Source organism: Trichechus manatus, unplaced genomic scaffold (assembly GCF_000243295.1).
Source record: "Trichechus manatus latirostris isolate Lorelei unplaced genomic scaffold, TriManLat1.0 scaffold00013, whole genome shotgun sequence".
NCBI lineage: Eukaryota > Metazoa > Chordata > Mammalia > Sirenia > Trichechidae > Trichechus > Trichechus manatus.
In genome coordinates this window covers 1,351,330-1,374,970 of record NW_004443949.1, presented here as the reverse complement: position 1 = coordinate 1,374,970, position 23,641 = coordinate 1,351,330, and the positions used below count along the sequence as shown (strand labels likewise).

The 23,641-nt window shown below is 38.7% G+C and overlaps 1 protein-coding gene across 2 annotated transcripts in view; it reads left to right on the top strand.

Annotated features, from left to right (window-relative positions):
• DNAJC3 (DnaJ heat shock protein family (Hsp40) member C3) overlaps positions 1-23,641 on the top strand; it is a 95,698-nt gene that overhangs the window by 49,800 nt on the left and 22,257 nt on the right. For both annotated transcript variants that reach the window (XM_004371390.3, XM_023726686.1), the window contains 4 exons: positions 861-935; positions 16,711-16,863; positions 18,720-18,901; positions 19,284-19,403. In XM_004371390.3, coding sequence (XP_004371447.1) covers positions 861-935; positions 16,711-16,863; positions 18,720-18,901; positions 19,284-19,403 — 530 coding nt within the window. The remainder of the gene's footprint in view (positions 1-860; positions 936-16,710; positions 16,864-18,719; positions 18,902-19,283; positions 19,404-23,641) is intronic.

The following is a 23,641-nucleotide window of genomic DNA, read 5'->3' as shown; positions in this document are numbered from 1 at the left end:
TCATTACTACTTTCTAATTCCAGAACATTTTCATCACCCCGAAAAGAAATCTTGTACCACAAGCAGTCACTCCCCATTTCCCTTCCCCAGGTTTGGCAGCCACAGTCCACTTTCTTTCTCCGGATTTGCCTGTTCTGGACCCTTCCTGGCATCCCTGTGTGGTGAAAGCAGTGACCACACTTGGCTGCTAACTGAAAGGTTGGCAGTTTGAGTCCTTCCAGAGGTGCATGGGAAGAAAATCCTGGTGATCTGCTTTTGAAAATGCAGCCATTGAAAACAGAACACGATTCTACTCTGACGCACATGGGGTTGCCATGAGTTGGAATCAACTTGACAGCAACTGTATTTTTTTGATGTTTGTTTGTTTTTTGACATTTCGTATAAATGGAATCATACAATATGTGGCCTTTTGTGCCTGACTGACTTAGCGTGATGTTTTTGAGATTCATCCATGTTGTAGCATGTATCAGTACTTTATTCCTTTTTATGGCTGAATACTGTTTCATTGTATGGATATACCAGATTTTGTTTATCGATTCTTCAGTTGATGGACATTTGAGTTATGTCCACTTTTTGGCTATTGCTGTGAACGTTTATGTACAAGCTTTTGTATGAAAAATATGTTGTTAGTTCTCTTGGATATAGCAAAAAGTATTTTAAAGAGAGTGTACTTTCACAAACATTATACACATTCATTGGTCCCAGGAATTATTCTCAGAGTGCCAAGTTAAACAAATGGGCATTGGAAAAATAGATATTTCATTAGTAATTTTATTAACTTATTTAGATTTATTCTTCGTGTTTAACGAAAATTTAGAAATGCTTACTGCTCAAGATTACTCTCCTCCTTTCCTTTCTAGGCAAGATTACAGAGAGGTCACTTATTACTCAAACAGGGAAAACTTGATGAAGCAGAAGATGATTTTAAAAAAGTGGTAAGTTGAATTTGTGCTTGACTCTGTGAAGATGTCATTTTGCATGAATATATTGGACCTACTTTTTGTTTGAAGACATTTATAATATTTTTATAGTTAAAAGGGAAAATACCAGTTTGATTTGTTTACGTAAGAATCACAGTTCCTGATTCAATATTAACAAGTCACATTAACAGGTGAAAAGTAAAGTACACAGAATAAGGTATCTAATCCTAAGTCAGTTTATACAGCTCACTTATTTCTGTTTTGTTTCTGTGAGAATCTAGAGATGTCTGTTGAGCTATTCTCAAAGTCCCCCTAAGTGACTCGGGAGCACTTTGATTTGAAAGGAATAATGAAACAGATTCTTAAAAGGGAATTTTGCAATCGTCCATTATAGCTGCTTTACAAAATATAAAGTGCTTTGGCTTTGTTGGGGGAAAAGTTCCAGACTGCATGTAATTGAAGGGAGTATATACTGAAAAGGAGTCCTGGTGGTGCTGTGGTTAAGAGCTGGGCTGCTAATCAAGAGGTCAGCAGTGTGAATCCACCAGCCGCTCCTTGGAAACCCTATGGGGCAGTTCTGCTCTGTCCTACAGGGTCGCTATGAGTTGGAATCGACTCGACGACAACAGGTTTATATGCTGAAAAACCATTTTGAGAGAGGTAGCCAGCCAGTCTTTCTATGCCCTCATTTGACTTTGTTTAAGACCAGCAGTTTTGTTCTACATGGATATGTTTCTGGAATGGTCTAGAGAGGTATAGTATGTGTATAACCCATTGTTTATTATTTGCATTTTTTTGTAGTTTATCCCAATGCTTAGTTGTTCTGAAAATAAAACTAAAATTGCTAACATTTTCATAACCGCTGTCAAAGTACTCAATTATCTGCAGACAAATCTAAGATAACATTAGATATTATTGTAATAAATCAGAGACTATCTCATAGTCTCAGTAAAATCGGATATTATTTTATGTTTCTCTGATCTCCCCTACTACTTGGGAAGCTGCTTGGGAGCAGGCTAAAGAAGAGTAGGTGACGGGGAGGTGATGGTGCTGGAGTAGCCTCTCCCTAGCCCAATGCTTTGTACATATCAGGTGTTGTGTGAACATTTGTTGGATGGATGAATGAACAATAAAAGATGAGAATGTTTTCTACTCCTTAATAAGTACTCAAATCTATTACTTAGATTTGTTTTTCTAATCACAACTTTAGAGTAGCCTTTTAGAAATCACACCTTAATTTAGAATATAATTTTAGCATAAACTGATCCTTATTGGGGATTGGATGTATCCTTCTGGAAGAGAATTCTTGGAACCTTATGCATGTTGCGAGAAAATGTCTTTTTTTCTTCCTTATTTTATTATTAATTTAAAATTATTAATTATTTTGGATCTGTAAAGTGTTGAAAATAATATAACACACGTATACCCACTGCCCAGATTTAATACGTTTTGCCATTTTTAAATTATTTTTTTATTTATATATTTTTTATTGTGCTTTAGGTGAAAGTTTACAGCTCAAGTTAGTTTCTCATAGAAAAAATTATACATACATTGTTATATGACCCTAGTTGCTCTCCCTATAATGTGACAGCACACTCCTCCTTTCCACCCCAGATTTCCTACATCCATTCAACCAGCTCCTGTCGCTTGCTGCCTTCTCATCTCACCTCTGGACAGTAGCCACCCATTTAGTCTCATCTATCTACTTGAACTAAGAAGCACACTCTTCACAAGTATCATTTTATATCTTATAGTCCAGTCCAATCTTTGAAGAGTTGGCTTTGGGAATGGTTTTAGTTCTGGGTTAACAGAGTCCAGGGGCCATGTCTGCTGGGGTTCCTCTAGTCTTAGACCATTAAGTCTGGTCTTTTTGTGTGAATTTGAGTTCTGCACCCTACTTTTCTCCTGCTCCATCAGGGACTCTCTGTTGTGTTCCCTGTCAGGGTGGTTATTGGTGGTAGCCAGGCACCATCTAGTTCTTCTCATCTCAGGCTGATGAAGTCTCTGGTTTATGTGGCCCTTTTTGTCTCTTGGGCTAATATTTTCCTTGTGTCTTTACTGTTCTTCATTCTCACATTTTGCCATTTTTGCCAAAGCAAAAAAGTAATTTCTAGTAGCTTTTTTAAAATGCAAACTTATCGCAAAATATATAGAACAAAATTTTGCTTTTTAACCTATTTTAAGTGTACAGTTCAGTGACATTAATTACATTCACCATGTTGTGCAACCATCATCACTTATTTTGAAAAGTTTTTCATCACTCCTAAAAGGAACTCAGTAGTTCCCGTTAAGCAGGAACTCCACATGCATCTCTTCCTCCAGCCCCTGGTAACCACTGATAAACTTTTGTCTGAATGCATTTGCCTATTCTAGATATTTTATGTAAGTGGGATCATACAATATTTGTCCTTTTCTGTCTAACTTATTTCACTTCATGTAATGTTTTTAAGGTTCATCCATATCAGAGCATGTATCAGAACTTCATTTCTGTTTATGGCTGAATAATGTTTTATTGTATATATGTACATTTTGTATATCTATTCATCTGTTTACAGTTGGTTTTTTACCGATGTGGCCTGTACATGGAAGAGGGGGGAGGTTTGTCCTAAATTTAATAATAAGTATGGGCCACACAGAGCCCTGGTGGCGCAGTGTTTAAGAGCTCAGCTGCGGAAGAACGCCAAAGACACAAGGAAAGTATTAGCCCAAGAGACAGAATGGGCTACATAAACCAGAGACTTCATCAGCCTGAGACCAGAAGAACTAGATGGTGCCCGGCTACCACCAATGAACATCCTGACGGAACACAACAGAGGGTCCCTGATGGAGCAGTAGAAGGATGGGGTGCAGAACTCAAATTCTAGTAAGAAGACCAGACTTAATGGTCTGACTGAGACTGGAGGCGCCCCGGAAGGCATGGCCCCTGGACTCTCTATCAGCCCAGAACTAAAACAATTTCCGAGGCCAACTCTTCAGACAGGGATTGGACTGGACTGTGGGACATAAAGTGATACTTGTGAAGAGTGTGCCTCTGAGTCAAGTAGATACAAGAGACCAAAGGGGTAGCTTCTGTTGAGAGGTGAGATGGGAAGGCAGAGAGAGGAGCTGGTTGAATGGTCATGGGGAATCAGGGGCGGAAAGGAGGAGTGTGCGGTCGCAGAATGGGGTCAGCAATTAGGGTCTCATAACAATGCAAAAAAAAAAAAATTTTGTATGGGAGACTACCTTGAAATGTAAACTTCATTTAATTAAACAATTAAAAAACAAAAAACAAAAAACTAAGCTGCAAACCAAAAAGTCACATTTGGAATTCCCCAGCCACTCCTTGGAAGCCCTATGGGGCGGTTCTACTCTGTTGTATAGGGTCTCTGTGAGTCAGAATCGACTCAACGGCAACAGGTTTGGTTTTATTTGTTTTTTTTGTTTATGGGCCACATAGACTTTTGATCTTGATGGGTCATAGCAACTAAAGGCATTTGGATTATTCTCCAATAGGCTTGGCCCTCAGAAAATGACAGCCTCTGGGGGTGGAGGATGGCTTTAGTACACTCAGGTGGGTTATGGAGGCCTTAGTATCTCTACCTGGTCATACCTGCCTTCTTGTACAGGCTACTGATACTTACTCTTTATATATATATATATATATACACCACATAAAAATTTTTTATATATATATATAATATAAATTTTATATATATATATAAAATAAAACCTTTGCTATTTCAGCCATTTTTATGTGCACAATTTAGTGACATTAATTACGCTCACCATATTGTGTAACCGTCACCCCTATCTGTGCTTAAATCATCACCTGAACAGAAAGTCAGTGCTCCTTAAGCAGTAACTCCCCCTTTCTATCTCTCACCCACCCTGGTAATCACTCATAAACTGTGGTCTCTACGCATTTGCCTACTTTAGATATTTCATATCAGTGGGATTTTACAATATTTGTCCTTTTGTAACTTACTCCATTTAGCATAATGTTTTCAAGGTTTAACCATGTCCTAGCATGGCTGAGTAATATTCCATTGTATTACCACATTTTATTTATCCATTCGTCTGTCCATGGACATTTGGGTTGTTTCTACATTCCGGCTATTATGAATACTGCTGCTATGAATATTGGTGTGTAAGTATCTGTTTTGGTTCCTGCTTTCAGTTTTTTCGGTGTATACCTCTGAGTGGAATTGCTGGGTCATATGATAATTCTGTTTAACTTTGAGGAACTACCAAACAGTGGCTGCACCATTTTACAGTCCTACCAACAATGAATGAAGGTTCGAGGTTTGGATTTCTTCACATACTCACCAGTACTTGTTTTCCCGTTTTCCTGATAATACCCATCCTAGTGGGTGTGGTATCTCATTGTGGTTTTGATTTTCATTTCCCTGATGACTAATGACATTGAGCATTTTTTCATGTGCTTACTGACCATGTGTATATCTTCTTGGAAGAAATGTCTGTTGAAGTCCTTTGCCCATTTTTTAATTGGATTGTTTGTCTTCTTGTGGTTAAGTTGTAGGAGTTCTTTATATATTCTGGATGTTAAATGCTTATCATATGTGTGATTTGCAAATATTTTCTTCTATTCTTCTGTCTGTTTACTTTGTTGATAAAATCCTTTGATGCAGCAGAAGTTTTTAATTTTGACAGTGTCCAATTTATTTATTTTGTCTTTTATTGCTCATGTGTTTGGTGCCATAACTGTGGATGTCTGTTTTTGTGATCAATATTAAAACATCTCAGAAAACAGAACAGCGACTTGCCTGAGTCTTTCCACTTCTGATTGTTCTTTGACAGTCATACTTTCTATAGTTTGCTCTGAAAACTGAGCTTGCTGTTGTAGGGATTCTTCCAGAGGATGTTCATGGATATTGATTAATTTTTAGTTGAAATTTTTATTGAGATCATGGTAGATTCACATGCAGGTGTAAGAAATAATACAGAGAGATCCTATGTACCCTTCACCCAATTTCTACCAATGATAGATAGCATCTTACAAAACTATAGTACAGTGTCACAACAAGGATATTGATGTTGATACAGGCCAACAGTCTGTTCACATTTCTTCAGTTTTAATTGCATTCATTTTTGTGGGTGTGTATTGAGTTCCGTCCACTTTACCCAGGTCTTTAGAAGTTACTGATCAGGTCTGTCACCACAAGGATCCCACCTGTGGCCCTTTTATAGCCACCACCATTTCCCTCCCACCCTGCTCCCGCCCCATTTGTAACTCCTGACAATCACTAATTTGCTATTTACTTCTAAAATTTTGACATTTCAAAAATGTTATATTTAGGGACACATACATTATGTAACCTTTTGGGATTGGCCTTTAAAAATCAGCATAATTCCCCGGAGATTCCACCAGATTGTTGTGTAAATCACTGGTTTGTCCCTTTTTATTGTTGGATATTCCATGTATGTATATAACACATTTTATTTATCCGTTTATCAGTTGATGAACTTCGGGGTGGTTTTCAATTTTTGGCTGTTACGAATAAAGCTCCTACAAACCTTCTTTCCCAGGTTTTTGTGTGAGCATAAATTTCCATTTCTCTGGGATAAAAGTTCAGGACGGTAATTGCTGGATTATATAGTGACTGCATGTCTAGCTTTTTAAGAAACCACTGAACTGCCTTCCAGAGTGGCTGTGCCATTTTACATTCTCTGTATCCTTGATATTGTCATTATTCTCTTATTTAAGCCATTTTGATAGAATTAATGGCTAAAATGATCTTGAACAGCTTTTCACGTGTTTATTTGCCATCTGTGGTAAAATGTCCCTTCATGTCTTTTGCTCAAGTTCTAACTGGATTGTTTGCTTTTCTGCTATTGAGTTTTAAGACTTTTAGAAATGTGTTTTAGATACTGGTCCTTGGTCAGAGGTGTGGTTTGCAGGTATTCTCTCCCAGCCCGTAGCTTGCATTTTCATCCTCTTCACAGAGCCTTTTGCAGAGCAAAAGCTTTGAATGGATCTTTTATGGATTGTGGTTTTTTTTTTTAATTTTTTAAATTTTTTATATTTTATTGTACTTCAGGTGAAGGCTTACAGAACAAATAATTTCTCCTGAAACAGTAGTACACATGTTGTTTTATGACATTGGTTAACAACCCCACAACATATTAACCCTCTATCTTCTCAACCTTTTTTTTTTTTTTTTTTTTGGTGAAAATACATATAGCCAAAGATACACCGTTTCAAAAATTTCTACATGCACAGTTCAGTGACATTGACTGCGCTCTTCCAATTGTGCTGTTATTCTCACTTAAGATGAAGGCCTACAGAACAAAATAGTTTCTCATTTAACAGTTACTACAAATGTTGCCCTGTGACAATGGTTAACAATCTCACAACACATCAACAATATCCTTACTCAACCTTGTGTTCCCTATCACCAGCTTCTTTGTCCCCTTCTGCCTTCTGGCCCTTGTCACTGGACTCCTGTACCTCGTTAGTCTCATTTGGTTTTACGGGGCTGTCCACTCCCAGGCTGAACGGTGAACCTCAGAGGTAACTTCACCACTGAGCTAAAAGGGTGTCTGGGGGCCATACTCTCGAGGTTTCTCCAATCTCCTTTAGGCCAGTAAGTCTGGTCTTTTTTTTCTGAGTTAGAATTATGCTCTACATCCTTCTCCAGCTCTGTCCAGAACCCCCTGTTGTGATCCTGGTCAGAGCAGTCAGTGGTGGTAGCCGGGCACCATCTAGCTGTACTGGACTCAGGCCGGTGGAGGTCTTGGTAGCTGTGGACAATTAGTCCTTCGGGCTAATCTTTTCCTTGTATCCTGTTCTCTTCATTCTCCCTTGCTCCCGAAGGGATGAGACCAGTGGAGTATGTGGATTGTGTTTTTGACGTCAAGTCTAAGAACTCTTCCCCAAGCCCTAGGTTCCAGAGATTTTTTTCCTATGTTGTCTTCTGAATGTTTTCTAGTTTCATGTTGTATATTTAAGCCCATGATCCATTTTGAGTAAATTTTTGTATAACGTGAGCTTTATAGGTCGAGGTCCTTTTTCTTCGGGGGTGGGGGAGGGGCTTTGTGTGCCTGTCCCGTTGTTTTAGCACCATAATTGCTTTTGCACCTTTGTCAGAAACCCACCTGGCTACACTTGTGGCTGTATTTCTGGGTTTGATGCTCTGTTTCATTGATCTATGTGCCTGTCCCTCTGCAGTTACTACACTCTCTTGATTACTGTAGCTGTACAGTGAGCCTTAACATTGGTGGAGTGATTCATCCCACTGTATTTTTCTTTATGATTTTTGTGGCTTTTCTAGGGCTTGCCTTTCCATATCAATTTTAAAATAAATTTGTCTACTTTACAAAAACTCTTGCTGGTACCTTGATAGGAATTGCAGTAAACCCCTTTGGGAAGAACTGACATCTTTATTATGTTAAGTCTTCCAGGTCATGAACACAGTATGTCTCTCTGCTTATTTGGGACTTCTTTGATTTTTTTTTCATCAGTATTTTGTAATTTGCAGCACACAAATCTTATACATGTTTTATTAAATGTATACCTAAGTATTTTATTTTCTTTGGAGTGATTGTAAGTGGTATTGTGTTTTTAATTTCAGTTTTCACATTGAGTAAGCTTTCATCAGGAAATCTTAATGGGCATACAGATGAGAGACCAAGTTAAATCTAAACACTGTAGAAGCCATTTTTAAAATTTATGTTAACAACAATTTAGTTGTGTGTGTAGAATAATTTTAGTTAGATTGATTTAGTTTATAGAAAAATACGAGTACAGAATTCATGTATTTCAGAAGGATTTTATGTTAAGTTTTATTTAAAGTAAATTTAAGTTAGCTGGAATACTTAGTTTGCCCAAATTTATTATTGTGTTATTTGAAATTCAGAATAATTATTGGAAGTTCTCACATGAATATCCTTTGTCCGAACAAAAAGTATGGTGCATGCCAGGAGTTATGGGTGGCAGAAGATGAGACAGGATCATGAAATAGGAATATTGGGGAAAATGTACCATTTAACCTATATAAAATTGATTCAATAATTTGAAATCTAGATTCTGTTTGACAACTAGTAAGAGAATTTTAACAGGCAGACAACATAAGAGATAGAAATTGGAAGCTAGTATATATAATGTTTAGCCTTTCTAAATCAAGAAATCAGTATTAAAACTATTCAGAGGGATCACTGTTCATAAACTTCAGCAAAAATAAATATTATAGAGCCTTATATTGAGGATGCTTCAAGGAGATGTGTCTAGTCATATAATACTGTTGACATTGCAAATATAAACTGAGCTTTTGCAGAACAACCTGGCAGTAAGTATTATTAAAGAAAAACATTTTGCACAAAGGTATTTGTTGGCACTCTATTTGTTTTGGAAACATTAGAGAATGTTGTGTCAATATGGTGTCCTGGTAGTTAGGTGCCTTTGAGTCCATTCAGACTCATAGCTACCTTACGTATAACAGAATGAAACATCGCTTGATCTTGCGCCATCCTCAAAATCGTTGCTATATTTGCGCCCGTTGTTGCAGCCACTGTGGCAGTCCATCTCGTTGACGGTCTTCCTCTTTTTCTCTGACCTCTTTTACCAAGCATAATGTCCTCCTCCAGGGATTGGTCCCTCCTGATAACATGTCCAAAGAAAGTGAGACGAAGTCTCACCATCCACACTTCTAAGGAGCATTCTGGCTGTACTTCATCCAAGACAGATTTGTTTGTTCTTCCTACAGTCCATGGTATATTCAATATTCTTTGCCAACACCGTAAGTCAAATGCGCCAATTCTTATTTGGTCTTCCCTACTCATTGTCCAACTTTTGCATGCATATGAGTCAATTGAAAATACCATGGCTTGGGTCAGGCACACCTTAGGCCTCAAAGTGACATCTTTGCATTTTAACACTTTAAAGGGTTTGTTTGCAGCAGATTTTCCCAGTGTAATACGTTGTTTGATTTCTTGGCTGCCGCCGCCATGGACATTGATTGTGAATCCAAGTAAAATGAAATCTTTGGCAGCTTCAGTCTTTTCCCTGTTTATCATGATGTTGCTTATCGGTCCAAATGGAGAATTTTTGTTTACTTTATGTTGAGGTGTAATACATACTGAAGTCTGTGGTCTTTGATCTTCATTAGTTAATGGATATTTTTATTATTATACTTGCTGGTATGATAGAATAATAATGCCCGTTAACAAGAATTACTTATGTATGGTATTTATTTTTAGACCTAGACATAAAATAATGTCACTAAAAGGCAAAATAAAAATCTTGTGTAAGTATTGATTATAAATACACAAAGCTTTTATGTGTGTTAAATTCTTACGATATAAATGGCAGTTATTTAAAGTTCATAGGTGTGTTCCCTTTTATAAATTTGTATACAACGAATTCTGAAGAAAAAAACCTGGAACAAGAGGCAGGAACTTTGGGTTTTAGATCTGACTTTGTCCTTCAGACACGATCAGCAGTACTCAGGATGTGTGGGACACTTTACTAAGTGATTGACGTGGGTTATTTCACTTTATTAGTGTTCCACCTCCGGGTGTGGCATACTGTTAGTCTCATTTTACATCAGAGGAAATGGAAGTTTAGAAAGGTTTAGTAACTTGCCCAAGGTTACATCACTAATAAGCAAGTAAGTTTTAGATTCAAGTGTGCACTTTTAAGCACCTATCTCTTCTGCTGTCTGCTACAATGAGCAACTCTGTATCCTTTGGAGAATATTCTTGTGGAATATGGACATAGGTCTCAAACATATATTAGCATCTTACGTAGTGTAGAACAGTTGCTGCTATTTGTGTAAAAGAGTGAGAAAGCCTATGAATTTGTTTATATATGGATAAAATGCCTCTGAAAAGATGCAGAAGAAATTGATAGTATTGGTTACCTCTTGGAGGAAAAGTGTGCCATGTGAACAAATTATTAAAAAATAATAAATACCTTGTGGAGTAATGAGTTCCCTTGTGTGGACTTTTGCCTTGGTTTTTGGAAACTGACCTTAGAGGATTTCCTAAGTTGTTGACTGCCCCTGAGGGTTTGTTACTATGGTGCAATGGATCACTATTATATGGCCTTTCTCACCCTGGTCTTGTAACTCCCACCAAATGACTGGGTGGAACCAAGCAAATAAGGTGTATATATGGCACCCTAACAAGGGGATTAGTCAGTTTGGGCATTCTGCTAGGCTTAAAATGAGCTATCCCAGAGGTGGAAAGGGGGGACCTCACTACCACCATGAAAGAACAGCTGGCAATAGAGTGGGCCCTTTGGACCCCGGGTCCCTGTGTTGAAAACCTCTTAGACCCAGGAGACAGAGCTGTAACACCAGAGACAGTGTAAGACAGCAAGAAGCAGCGTCAGGCATGGCAGAGAGCTGGCAGCAGCAGACCCAGGAGACTGGCAGGGCATGGTGCAGTGGGCTTCCCAGCCCATGGAGTAAGAAAGCCAGGCACCTTCGGGCAGGAGGTTTGCTGGTTAAGTGGGGTGCCTCTGGGTACTTGTTGGTGGAGCTAGGCTTGCCAACCCATGGAGGTAGAGGGCTGAGTGGCTGGGCACTTATTGGGGGAGCTAAAGAGCTTTGTAACACTTGCTGGGGGAGCAGGGCGGAGGCTGGCCCGGGCCGAAGGGCCGAGGGCTAGGAAGAGGCCTGTCTGTGGGCATGGCCGAGAACTGTCCTGATTGAAGAACTGTATCCTGAGTCATTCCTGATCCTGAATTGTAACCTATTAATCCCCTAATAAATCCCATAATTGTGAATATTGTCTGTGAGTACTGAGAGGCCATTGCAATGACTTACTGAACCCAGCAGAGAAGTAGAGAGTGCTGTGGGAGAGGGATGGCTGGTGTCAGAATTGGTAAACAGGTTGGAGAGAGGAGGTATGTCTGACCTTCACCTCATAGGAATCAATCAGCCTTGGGCTGCTGATCTTGATTCTCCTTCCTCTTCTGAAGTTAGAGGAGGCCAGATGCTTCCACCATGCCATTTTCACAGTTATTTTTGCCCATTCTGGTTAGAAAGCCCTGCCCAATATTTGACAAGGAACCCTGCCTGGTAACTGACTAGGGAGCATTGGCTTATTACAACTTAGAATATGGAGGCTGGGAGGATTAGGAAACGGCAGAAACACATCACGTAAAATTGTTTGGTCCTGGTGAATATTTGGATCTTATTCTAAGTGTAATGGGAAGGCATTGGAGGGTTTTAATGAGGCGTGACTTGATGTCATTTATGTTTTAGGAAGATAATCCTTTACTAGAAGGAGATTGGATTGTTGGGGGCACATACAGAGGCAGGAAGACCATTTAGAGGCATTTGCCTCTTAGCACGGTGAGGGACAATCCTGGGAGAGTAGTAGTGGAAATGGAGAAAAATAGGCAGAATTGGGATGTTTTCTGGAATAACAGCTGCAGGATGTTGGCTGTGGGTTTCAGGTGTTGTGGCCACTCCGCGTGGACCGGGTGGACTCCCACCCGGAATTCGGTTTGGATGTTGACAGTGATAATGCCACACTTATCAAGACGGCCTGAGAAGGTTTATGACTCAATAATGAGACTTTCTGGGGACAAGCGTGGTCCTCCCAGGCTGATCCACAAATGAGAGACAGAGAAAGGAGACTGGCTTAAAGTTTTTACTGTGGTTAGAGGTGGGGCTGGTGTGAAGGTTCCTGCTTGTGGACCTGGGCTTTCGTGGTTTGAGCATTCTGCCTGAGCAAAAAGAAGGGGCACGTGGGCTTTCTTAATGGCTTGTTCAGATGTGAGGCAGAAGGGAAGGAGGAGTGTGAGGCTTATCAGTGAACTTTTAGTAACTCCGTTACAATAAAATCCATTGGTTTATCTGGCATGTGAATGAATTCTTTATCATCTTTTATCTATACAAGCTTTTGTCTGAACAGATCTCTGAAAGGATGTTAAGACTTCTAGGGGTCTTTATCACACTTTGAGAATCACTGCTATAGGGTATATACCTAGAAGGGTAATTGATGCTTTGAAGGTTAGGGGCATTTTTAACCTGGCAGAGCAATTTACCACTGTCCTGTTAAGTGGTTATGCTAATTTATATTCCCACCTGCAGCCTAGCAGAGTTCCCTGTGCCCCACATCTTCAGCACCTTTTGGTGTGAACAGACAGTATAAGTTTTACTAACCTGGTTGACATAAGAAATTCCACTTTATATCTTTTGTCTGTATTTCTCTTGGATTCTATTTATCCAATTTTTTTTTCTCCCAGCCCACCCTTCTCCTCCCTTCTTCTTGTTCTCTCTACCCCATTGATTTTTTTCGTTATTTTTTCCTTATTCTGTTCTTTCTATACTGTTATACATACTATTTTCTCTAGGTTACCACCCCAGGATTTTAACATTCATGTGTAATAAAATTTAAAGGTAATCAATTTTTTAGTTTCCTCTAGAAAAATACAAGGATTCGAGAATGCTTGAACCAAATCATCCATCTCCTGATTTAGATACTATTCTTTTTAAATATTTTAGTTCTCTCTCCCTGTTTCGGTCCATTCAAATTAGTCAGTATTATTTTTGTATAATTCTCTTAACAGAGATTGCAGAAAGAATGCATGAAGGCAAATTCTTGAAGTCACTGGAAAATGTTCTTTGTTGTTGTTAGGTGCTGTCGAGTTGGTTCTGACTCATAGCGACCCTGTGTACAACAGAACAAAACACTGCCTGGTCCTGTGCCATCCTCACAATTGCTACGTTTCAGCCCATTGTTGCAGACGCTGTTTTAACCCAGCTCATTGAGGGTCTTCTTCCTCTCTTTCAGTGACCCTCTACTTTACCAAGCATGATGTCCTCCAAGGACTGATTCCTCGTGATATCATGTCCAAAATATGTGAGACGTAGTCTCGCCATCCTTGCTTCTAAGGAGCATTCTGGCGGTACTTCTTCAGAGACAGATTCGTTTGTTCTTCTGGCAGTCCTTGGTATAGTCAGTATTCTTCACCAACACTATCATTCAAAGGCGTCAGTTCTTCTTCAATCTTCTTTATTCATTGTCCAGCCTTCATGTGCGTACGAGGCGATGGAAAACACCGTGGCTTGGGTCAGCACACCTTAGTCCTCAAAGTGACGTCTTTGCTTTTTAACACTTTAAAGAGGTCTTTTGCAGCAAGTATTACGTATTTTTCTATATATTAGCAAACCATATCAACCAAAAACCTTGCGTTTGTGCTTACACCCCCAAAACCTAATTAAATTTAATAACATTGGACATTCTCATCTTCGGGGCTGCAGTCCGTTCAGCAAGTGCATTTTATGCCAGTGTTCATTTTATCTTGACCTCAGAGGAATCAGATTAATTCTTAGTATCCTAAGACCTGAATCGCTGTAACTTTTACTAGAGAGTACCCCATTTAAGTTGGTTGGTACATGGTGCAAAGGGAAGTAAATCGAGCATCTTTTTAAACTGTGTATTGCACCTTTTGGAAATAACCGTATGCTTTCAGAATTTTCATTCTGCCTTTATTTTGAATTTATATATTGTAGACAGGTCACAAAAGAAATTTGAAAATTTTAACAGCGTTCTTTTGAGCACTTGCTGTGTGTTGTATACAGTGTCCTTTTACTCCTCTGGGTGTGAAGTATTATTACCCACAGGTAATAAATGATGAAGTCAGAATTTGAAGTTAAATTTGTTTATTTCTTTTTTCATTTACATTTTATTTCAAAACATTAATAATATAGTCTGTTTAGAAATATTTACAACCCGGCCATTGAGAAACGGTAAAACTTCCATACTGCGTTACTACCCTGTTAGTTATCTATTGCTGCATACAAATGACCCACACTTAGCAGCTTAAAGCTATATGTATTTATTATGGCACAGTTTATGGGATCAGAAACCCCTCCCTCTCCTCACACCCTCTCTCCAGGCCCCACAGAGGCCCAGGTGACCCCCTCTCACTCCTCCTTGCCCATTCCCATTGTCTGAGCATTGCCTGAGCCCCAGTCCTCCATCCTCAAGCTCAGAGATTCAGCAGCTTCTTCCTCCACCTTCCAACAGGGACAAGTGTGTGGAAGAGACAAGATTCTAAAGTTTGGGAGAAAAAAGATGGAAAATTTCAGCCAGCGGAGGCAGTCTTTAATACGGTCTTTCCAAAAGGGTGCAGTGGTTTATGTATAAGAAGCTTGTTATCAGTAAACTTCTACTTTACTCAGAGGATAGTGACAGCACATGTACATTCAGAAGGATTCAAGACCCCAGAGTGATAAACAGACATAGACGAGCATGCTGTGGCCCTAGAGCAACACCCTTAAATTCGATAACATAATCATTAAGAAAAATCATCCCCCAGATAAGCAGAGGTTACAAGCACAATCCTAGTTACCTATGAATATTCTACTTTGAATCTGATTTATTCCTTCAAAAGCTAAGGGTTAAAACAGACACAATAGATTGCCTAAAATATTCTAAAACACAAAATAGAGTAATACAGATCCTCTGCCAAGAAATAATATTCCTAACGTTTCTCACTTGGAGCGTGCTCTCCCACGAGATGGGTGGTGGGGGTGTTTTTAAAAAATGAATCCACTAAAAAGGGAAGGCATGTGTGTGGTCTGTTGAGGGAGAGAGATTTCTAGAAATAATCTTCCCATGTCTGCATCTCATTCAAAACTGGAACCCATCAAGTGCCACTAACTACAGATCCCATCGTAGCAAGAATACTAGATGTCAAGTAGTACTACACGCAAGGTTATATATAATAATCTTAAAAAAGTTCCAAAAGAAACCAGTAGCTTTCTAATGGAGGCACCCAGTTTTTCTGAGACAGTAAGCTTAGGATTTTCCATTTGGAGGAAGAAACTGCTAAGAGTCGGTATGCGCTTGGGGGTGGGAGTGGGGATTATCTCCGTGAACATGGGATCCTGTTGGGGTGATGGAAATGTTCTAACACGGTGATGATGTTTGCACAGCTTAGTAAATTTATTATAAAATCATCAAAGTATACACTCAAAATAGGTGAATTTTATGATATATAAATTATACCTCAATAAAGCTGGTAAAAAAAAGTAGGGGGGCAAAGCGCAAATCTCTTAAAGCTTCACTGTAAGCCTTTTGGTAAGGTACTCCACTCTAATCTTAAATTCTTCCTTTTTTTATCGCACCATAATCCCTCCAGTATCAAATCTTTTTCTGTCCTATAAAAAAACCAAGCCTGTTGCCATCAAGTTGGTTCTGACTCAAAGCACCCTGTAGGACAGAGTAGAACTATCTCATAGGGTTCCCATGGAGCAGCTGGTGGATTCAGACTTCTGTCCTTTTGGTTAGCAGCCGAGCGCTTAACCATTGCGCCACCAGGACTCCTCCTATTTTATAAGCTCTCTAAAAAAATTCCTCTCTCCCTCAATCTCCCTATGCTTTTCATTATTTTAATAAAATTATTTTATACTTAATACTTAGGAAATATAAATAGAAGGCAAGATAAGTAGAACTCAGTTTGCTTATGCAGAGCTATATGGAAGAAAGTGAGCAGGGTGCTTTCCTTACTTCATCTTTTTCTGCCTTTCACATTCCTAAGCACATCTGCTTCCCGGGAAGTCTCAGGGGAACGAGGTCTCTCGACTCTGGATACACAGCCCTTTCTTGTGTGCTATACCGCGAAAATGAGGATGCCTTCATGGCCACCTCCCGTGGTGATTAGCACCAGAGAGCGGGTCACTGGACTAGCCAGCTCTGACACTGTCTCTTTACTCCTGGCCCCCAGTGAATGAAGTATTTGAAATGGTCAGATCTTTGTGCATATTGTGGATATTAGATTCAAAAGATTAAAAACACCGTTTAATTTAATATGATTTTATTCTTACAGCTCAAATCTAATCCAAGTGAAAATGAAGAAAAGGAAGCCCAGTCTCAACTTAGAAAAGCTGATGAGATGCAACACTTGCGTTCACAAGCACTTTATGCTTTCGAAAGCGCAGATTACACCGCTGCTATAACCTTCCTTGATAAGATACTAGAGGTGAGTTTCCTCGCTATTGCAGCTGACAAGCCTAACTGCCTAGTTTTTAATCTGAAGACTGTTTCTACACTTTGACATGTTAGGTACCACAGATAACCTATGCAGGGTAAATCAGAGTGGTCCTTGGGCTTTCTGCTCTAAGGGAAAGTCCGTGTTTACCTAGAACAGAATTGGGAACTGAAGTTTTCTGTAAATGTACCCTGGAGTGGGGGTTACATATTTTTATGCGTTGCTTGCTTTGCTGTTTTGATTTGATTTGATATTTTGGGGGAGGAAAACACTGGAGGTTAAAGAATGGGGTAAAAGGAGAAACGGCTGAAGAAGAAGGAAAAATGGTGTTTGGGAGGCAAGAGGAGTGCTCAGAGCGAGAAGTTCTAGGGGAGGGGGCGGCGGGAGCCACAGGGTGCCAGACAGGGAAGGTTGAGTTAACGATAGATGGCTTCAGAAGTAAGTCTAATAAATTTTCAGGTGGAAGCAGTCACAGTTTGTATTTATTTACCATTTTCACCGTGGTTTCATGTAGAGTGTTATTTAGTCTTGGCAGGAGATCTGTGATGAATGTAGAATGGGTATTTCTTGATCCTTTCACAGAGGAAATCCTAAGATGTCCAGTGGAATACACATTTTGCGTAATTATTTTGTTAATGCTTTATTAGAGAAATACAGAGTTGTCATTTATACCTCCCAGTGCTTAGACTGTCCATTTTGACTTAGCTAAGGGGATTGTCCATGATAATTTATGTATTGATTTTCATGTATTGTTGTTGTCGTTGGGTGCTTTTGAGTCCGTTTTGACTCCTAACTACCCCGTGACAGAGTAGAACTGCCTCATAGGGTTCTGTAGGTTGTACTCTTTATGTGAGCAAATTGCCAGGTCTTTTCTCCCATGGAACCGATGGGTGGGTTGGAACCGCCAACCTTTCAGTTAGCTAGCAGCTGAGCACTTGTGAAAAGTTGACATGACTTTAGAACAGCTCTAAGGAATATGTAAAGGTGCTTCCACAGGCCTTACTGATGAGCTTTTGGGTTTATGTTTTGAAGGACATTGTTTACTAGGTGTCCCTGGGTGGCGCAAACAGGCGCTCGTCTGCTAGCTGGAAAGTTGGCAGCTTGACCTCACACAGACATGCCTCCAAAGGGAAGCTTGGGGATCTGCTTTTGAAAGGTCACAGCCTTGCCAACCCGATGGAGCAGTTCTACTCTGCACACGTGGGGTGCAGCTAACAGCCACCACGAGTACGCTTATGAAACATTGTGGGCTTTTTGATAAATGAGGAATTGTAACGCCTCAACTTCCTGGCTTCTCACATGGTTTGTTTCTGGTTTTTTTCTTTCTTTGATATGAGGATTTAACTTCAAAGAGGTGACATTTTATAAAAGAGAGTTTCCTGTAGTTAGTACTAGAATAAAATTATTTTCCTAATTCAGACTCTTGATTTTATTCTTTGACTAGAAACTAGAATTGTTAAGTACAAAGATCTGATTATAGAACATTCAAAATCAAATATGCTTCCCTGGGAACAAGCCTCTGATAGTAAATTTTGTTTTTTTTTTATTTTTAAAGTTTCAGAATTGTATAATTGAGGGAGGTGGGCAAAGGGCCTTGGTATTATTGTCCCTTTCCCCATTAAAGTTTATTGCAGAGAGACCTTCGGAGACATCACTTTGAATTGGTTATCGTTTCTGTCAGCCTAAATTGTATCTGTCTTTTTTTTAACACTTTTACAATATAGAAGTCATCACATTAATTGAGGATGTTTTATGCTGATAAATAATGTAGATAAAAATATATGAGATGCAAGTATGAATGTGCATAACTTGCTGTTTCTTAAAGTCTAGTTCTTCTGTTTCCCAAGGTCTGTGTTTGGGATGCAGAACTGCGGGAACTTCGAGCTGAATGTTTTATAAAAGAAGGGGAACCTAGGAAAGCTATAAGTGATTTAAAAGCTGCATCTAAATTGAAGAATGATAATACCGAGGCCTTCTATAAGATCAGCATACTCTACTACCAGTTAGGGGACCACGAACTGTCCCTCAGGTCAGTGCTGTTGACACACACATCTGATCATCTTTTTACTGTTGGCAGTAAGGTGTCACTCCTGTCTATTCTTAATTTTAAATCAATAAAATTATGAATGGTTAAGGCTATTTTTATATGCTGTATACATTTATATATTTTGTACTATCTCTAAGTTATTCTAATTCCGCATAGTTTATTTTCACGAAGCATGCTTATTAAAATAATCAGGAAAGCCGTTACATTTGCAGAAACAAAATGGAGGATTTAATGCATAACTTACATGAATCATTTTAATTTGAATTAATATCTTTTATTGTGATTTCTGTATTTGTATGGAAAAACAACTCACTGATTATTTTGACTTGGAGTATTTTCCTTTTTTTTTAAAATATGTGATCAGTGAAGTTCGTGAATGTCTGAAACTTGACCAGGATCATAAAAGGTGTTTTGCACACTATAAACAAGTAAAGAAACTTAACAAGCTCATTGAGTCAGCTGAAGAGCTCATCAGAGATGGCAGGTAAGAATATGCTTTTCCAGACCTTCCAGGGTTCCCTCATGTATCTGACTGTAGTCACAGCAGAACAGTTGATCTGCTTGTTCTAGAGTATTCTAGACAGCACCAGGCCTTACCAAGACTACCACAATTGTGCAGTTTTTGGAATAAGGCAGAATATAATAATAGTAACTGCACAGTATCCTTGCCCACAGATTTATTTATATTTCAGTAAATATTGAGTATCTCCTGTATCAGGCAGTGAGCTATATATATACTAGGGGTACAGAAATGAATTAGACTGTAGTTTTTGGTTTAAGAAACATAGTTTAGACCAAATGGTCACCAATTAATTTAAAACAAAGATAGAATGTAAGGGGGCAGGGAAACTAGATTAATGGAAACAGAACAACCAAAATGGAAATAATGAGAATGTTCATGGCTTGTGAAGAATGTAACCAGTGTCACTGAACAGCTTGTGTAGAGGCTGTTGTAGGATAGGGGACCTAAACTGCTGTGTAGACCTTCACTGAAAACGTTCACTTAAAAAAAAGAAAGAAAGAAACTTATAGTTTAGTGTGGGAGACAAGACTATAAACTGATCATTAAAGGAAATGTGATACCTAGAGTGATAGAAGTGTGTACAGATAATACAGGTAGTGCTAGGGAGGGCCATTTAACTCATTCCAGAATGGCAAAGGCCAGGAATAAGGAAGAGAAACACTTGGGAGAAAGTGACTGATGGTTGAATGCTGATCTTAAAGAATACGTAGGAGTTGCCAGAAGCAAGGGGTTGTGCTTGTGTGAGTGTTGTTTGTTGGTGGTTTGGAGGGTAGGGCAGGAGAGTTGAGGAGTAAAGGGCATTCCACGGTACTGCCTGAGAGGAGGTGGGCACCAGTCCTCAGCCTCCTCCTGCCCTTGTGGTTCCTGTCAGGAAGATGTGGTCTCTCAGTGTTTGTGGAGATGCTAGGGCTCTAGATTCTATACATTTCTTAGAATCAGGGTGCCAGGAATGGAAAGAGCTAGTATTTAGAATTGATCAAAAATTATCCAAGAAGCAAATTTCATTTTTTGAGGTGCTCATTTCAACAAAGTCAGAATGTCTTTTGAGTAATTATATCAGGTTAATTAGTAAGTGGCTTTTATGGAAAGCTGTATGCAATTATATATTTAGAAGAAAGTTTAAGGGTCAATTCTGTTAGTTTTTTTTAATTAAATTTTTTATTTTGAGGTAATTGTAGAGTTACAGGCAGTTGTAAGAAATAATATGGAGAGATCCTGTGAATCTTTCACCCATTTAGCCCCAATGGTAACATCTTACAAAACGATAGTACAATCTCACAACAGAATACTGACGTTAAAAATAGTCAGGATACAGAATAATTACATTACCACAGGGATCCCTCCTGTTGTCCTCTTATAGCCACACTCCTTTCCCTCCTGCCTCCACCCCTTCCTTAACTCCTGGCCACACTAATCTGTCCTCCATGTCTATCATTCTGTTATGTAAGTTCTCTGGAGATTGACCCGCATTATGATTCTTTCCCGTTTATTGCTGATTAGTATGACATGGTATGGATGTACCACAGTTTAACCATTGACCCAGTGAAGAACATCTGGGCTATTTCCAGGTTTTACCTATTATAAATAAAGCAGCTCTGGATATTCCTGTACAGGTTTTTGTGTGAACATAACTTCTCATTTCTCTGGGCTAAATGCCCAGGATTGCAATTACTAGCTTGTATGGTAGTGGCATGTTTAGTTTTATAAGAACCTGCCAAATAGCTTTCCAGGGTGGCTGCGCCATTTTACAGTCCCCCCAGCGATGTATCATATCCCTTCTCTGTATCCTTGATGGCACCTAGTGTTGTCACAGTTTTTTATCTTGGCATTTTGATAAATGTAGTGATACCTCATTGTGATTCTGATTTGTATTTCTCTAATGGCTAATGATGTTGAACATCTCTTCATGTGCTTATTTGCCATCTGTTTCTTCTTCAGTGAAATGTCTCTGTGTTTTGCCGTTTTAATCGGATTGTTGCTTTTTTACTGTCGAGTTTCGAGAGTTATTTATGTAGTCTAGATAGTAGTCCTTTGTTGAATATACGGTTTGGAGATATTTCCTCACTGTCTACTATGTCTTTTCATACTCTTAACAACTCTGTTGTTTGGTGCGTATACATTTAGGATGGTTATATTTTCTTAGTGAACTGATCCTTCTATTATTCTAAAATGTCTGTGTCTTTGTTAATTTTCTTTGCTCTGAAGTCTGCTTTATCTCATATAGCTTCTCCTGCTTTCTTTTGATTAGTATTTGCATGATGTATCTTTTTCCATCTTTTTACTTTCAGCCTGCTTATAGTGTTAAAGTTGAAGTGAGTTTCTTGTAGATAGAATATAGTTGAGTCAGGTTTTTAAATGCCAATCTCTACCTTTCAATTGATGTATTTATACCATTTACACTTAACATAATTACTGATGTGTTAGGGCTTAAGTTTGCTATTTTATTTTTTGTTTTGTTTGTTCTGTTTTCTTCTTCCTGTTTTGCTGTGGATTACTGGAATATTTTTAAGAATTAACATTTTGATTTATCTATAGTGTTTTTGAGTGTATTTCTTTGTACAATCACCGGATTACGAGATCTGTTCCTACGTGTGTCTTTAAGAATTTGTAGATAATTTGCAACAGGTGCATATGGTTCTTATTTAGTCTTACTTTAGTGCAAGAAAGGGAGCCCTGGTGGCGCAGTGATTAAGAGCTGAGCTGCTAACAAAAGGTCTGCAGCCGCTCCTTAGAAACTCTACAGGGCATTTCTACTCTGTCCTATAGGGTCACTATGAGTCGGAATCAACGCGACGGCAAAGGGTTTGGTTTTGGTTTTTTAGTGCAGGGAAAGGCTCAGGGTGTTTTCAGTGATTTAAAAGCTGCATGTGCAACAAGTGAAGGTGATTGTGGTGAAGAATGTGTTGCAGTAGGGGTTGGTTCAGTTGTTTTAAAGTGAGGGCAAATTTACTTAACATTAAAGGCCAAGTACGAGTTGTCCAATAAATCAGACGTTTGTAACCTGGGGACTTACTGTATAGTTAAAGTGTTTGCTCTAGGTGATCCATTATATATACATAACTTACTACAGTGTACTGGTATTGTCAGTTTATTGGTTTAAGTGAAGTATAGGAACTTTACCCTCCCGTTTTAATATAATTGTCTTAAATATTTCCTGCATTTAGAACTATATCAGACAGTGTTAGAATTTTGCTTCAACCATCAAACGTTACTCAGAAAACTCAAGGAAAAGGAAAACCTATTGTATTTACCCGTATTTTCGTTTACTGTATTCTTCTTACGTTCCAAGGTTCCTTCTTTTATCTTTGCTGTATAGAGAACTTCCTTTAGGGTAGGTGGGCTGGTAACAGATTTTCTTACGTTGCCTCCATCTGAGAATTTCTTGATTTTCCTTTCATTTCTGAAGGATATTTTCGCTGAATATAGGATTCTAGATTTCAGCACCTGAAATGCATTGTGCTACTTGTTTCTGGCCTCTGTGGTTTCTGATGAGAAATCCACTGTCATTCCAGTTGTCCCCCTTCCCCAATATAAGCTGTCCTTTTCGTCTGACTTCTTCCTTGTTTTTAGTTTTCAGAAGTTTATTTACGATGTGTCTTGGCACAGATTTCTTTATATTTACCTTGTTTGGAGTTGGCTCACCTTCTTGAATCTGTAGGTTTATGTCTCTTGTCAAACTTGGTAAGTTTCCAGCCATTATTTTTTCTGAGTCCTTTGCCAATCCCATCCTCTTTCATGGCTGCTTTAAAACCTTTGTCAGATAATTCTGACATTTTTGTCATCTCTTGATGGTCTTTTTTCATTCCGTTTGAAATCTTCCTTGTTCTTGATGAGTGATTTTTCAATTGAAACTGGGCATTTTATTTTATTTTTTTATTTTATATTTTATTGTACTTCTTTTATATTTTATTGTACTTCAGGTGAAGGCTTACTGAACAAATAGTTTCTCATGAAACAGTAGTACACGTTGTTTTATGACATTGGTTAACAACCCCATAACATATTAACCCTCTAAATTCTCAACCTTTTTTTTTTGGTGAAAATACACATAGCCAAAGATTACACTGTTTCAAAAATTTCTGCATACACAGTTCAGTGACATTGACTACACTCTTCCAATTGTGCTGTTATTCTCACTTAAGATGAAGGCTTACAGAACAAAATAGTTTCTCATTTAACAGTTACTACAAATGTTGCCC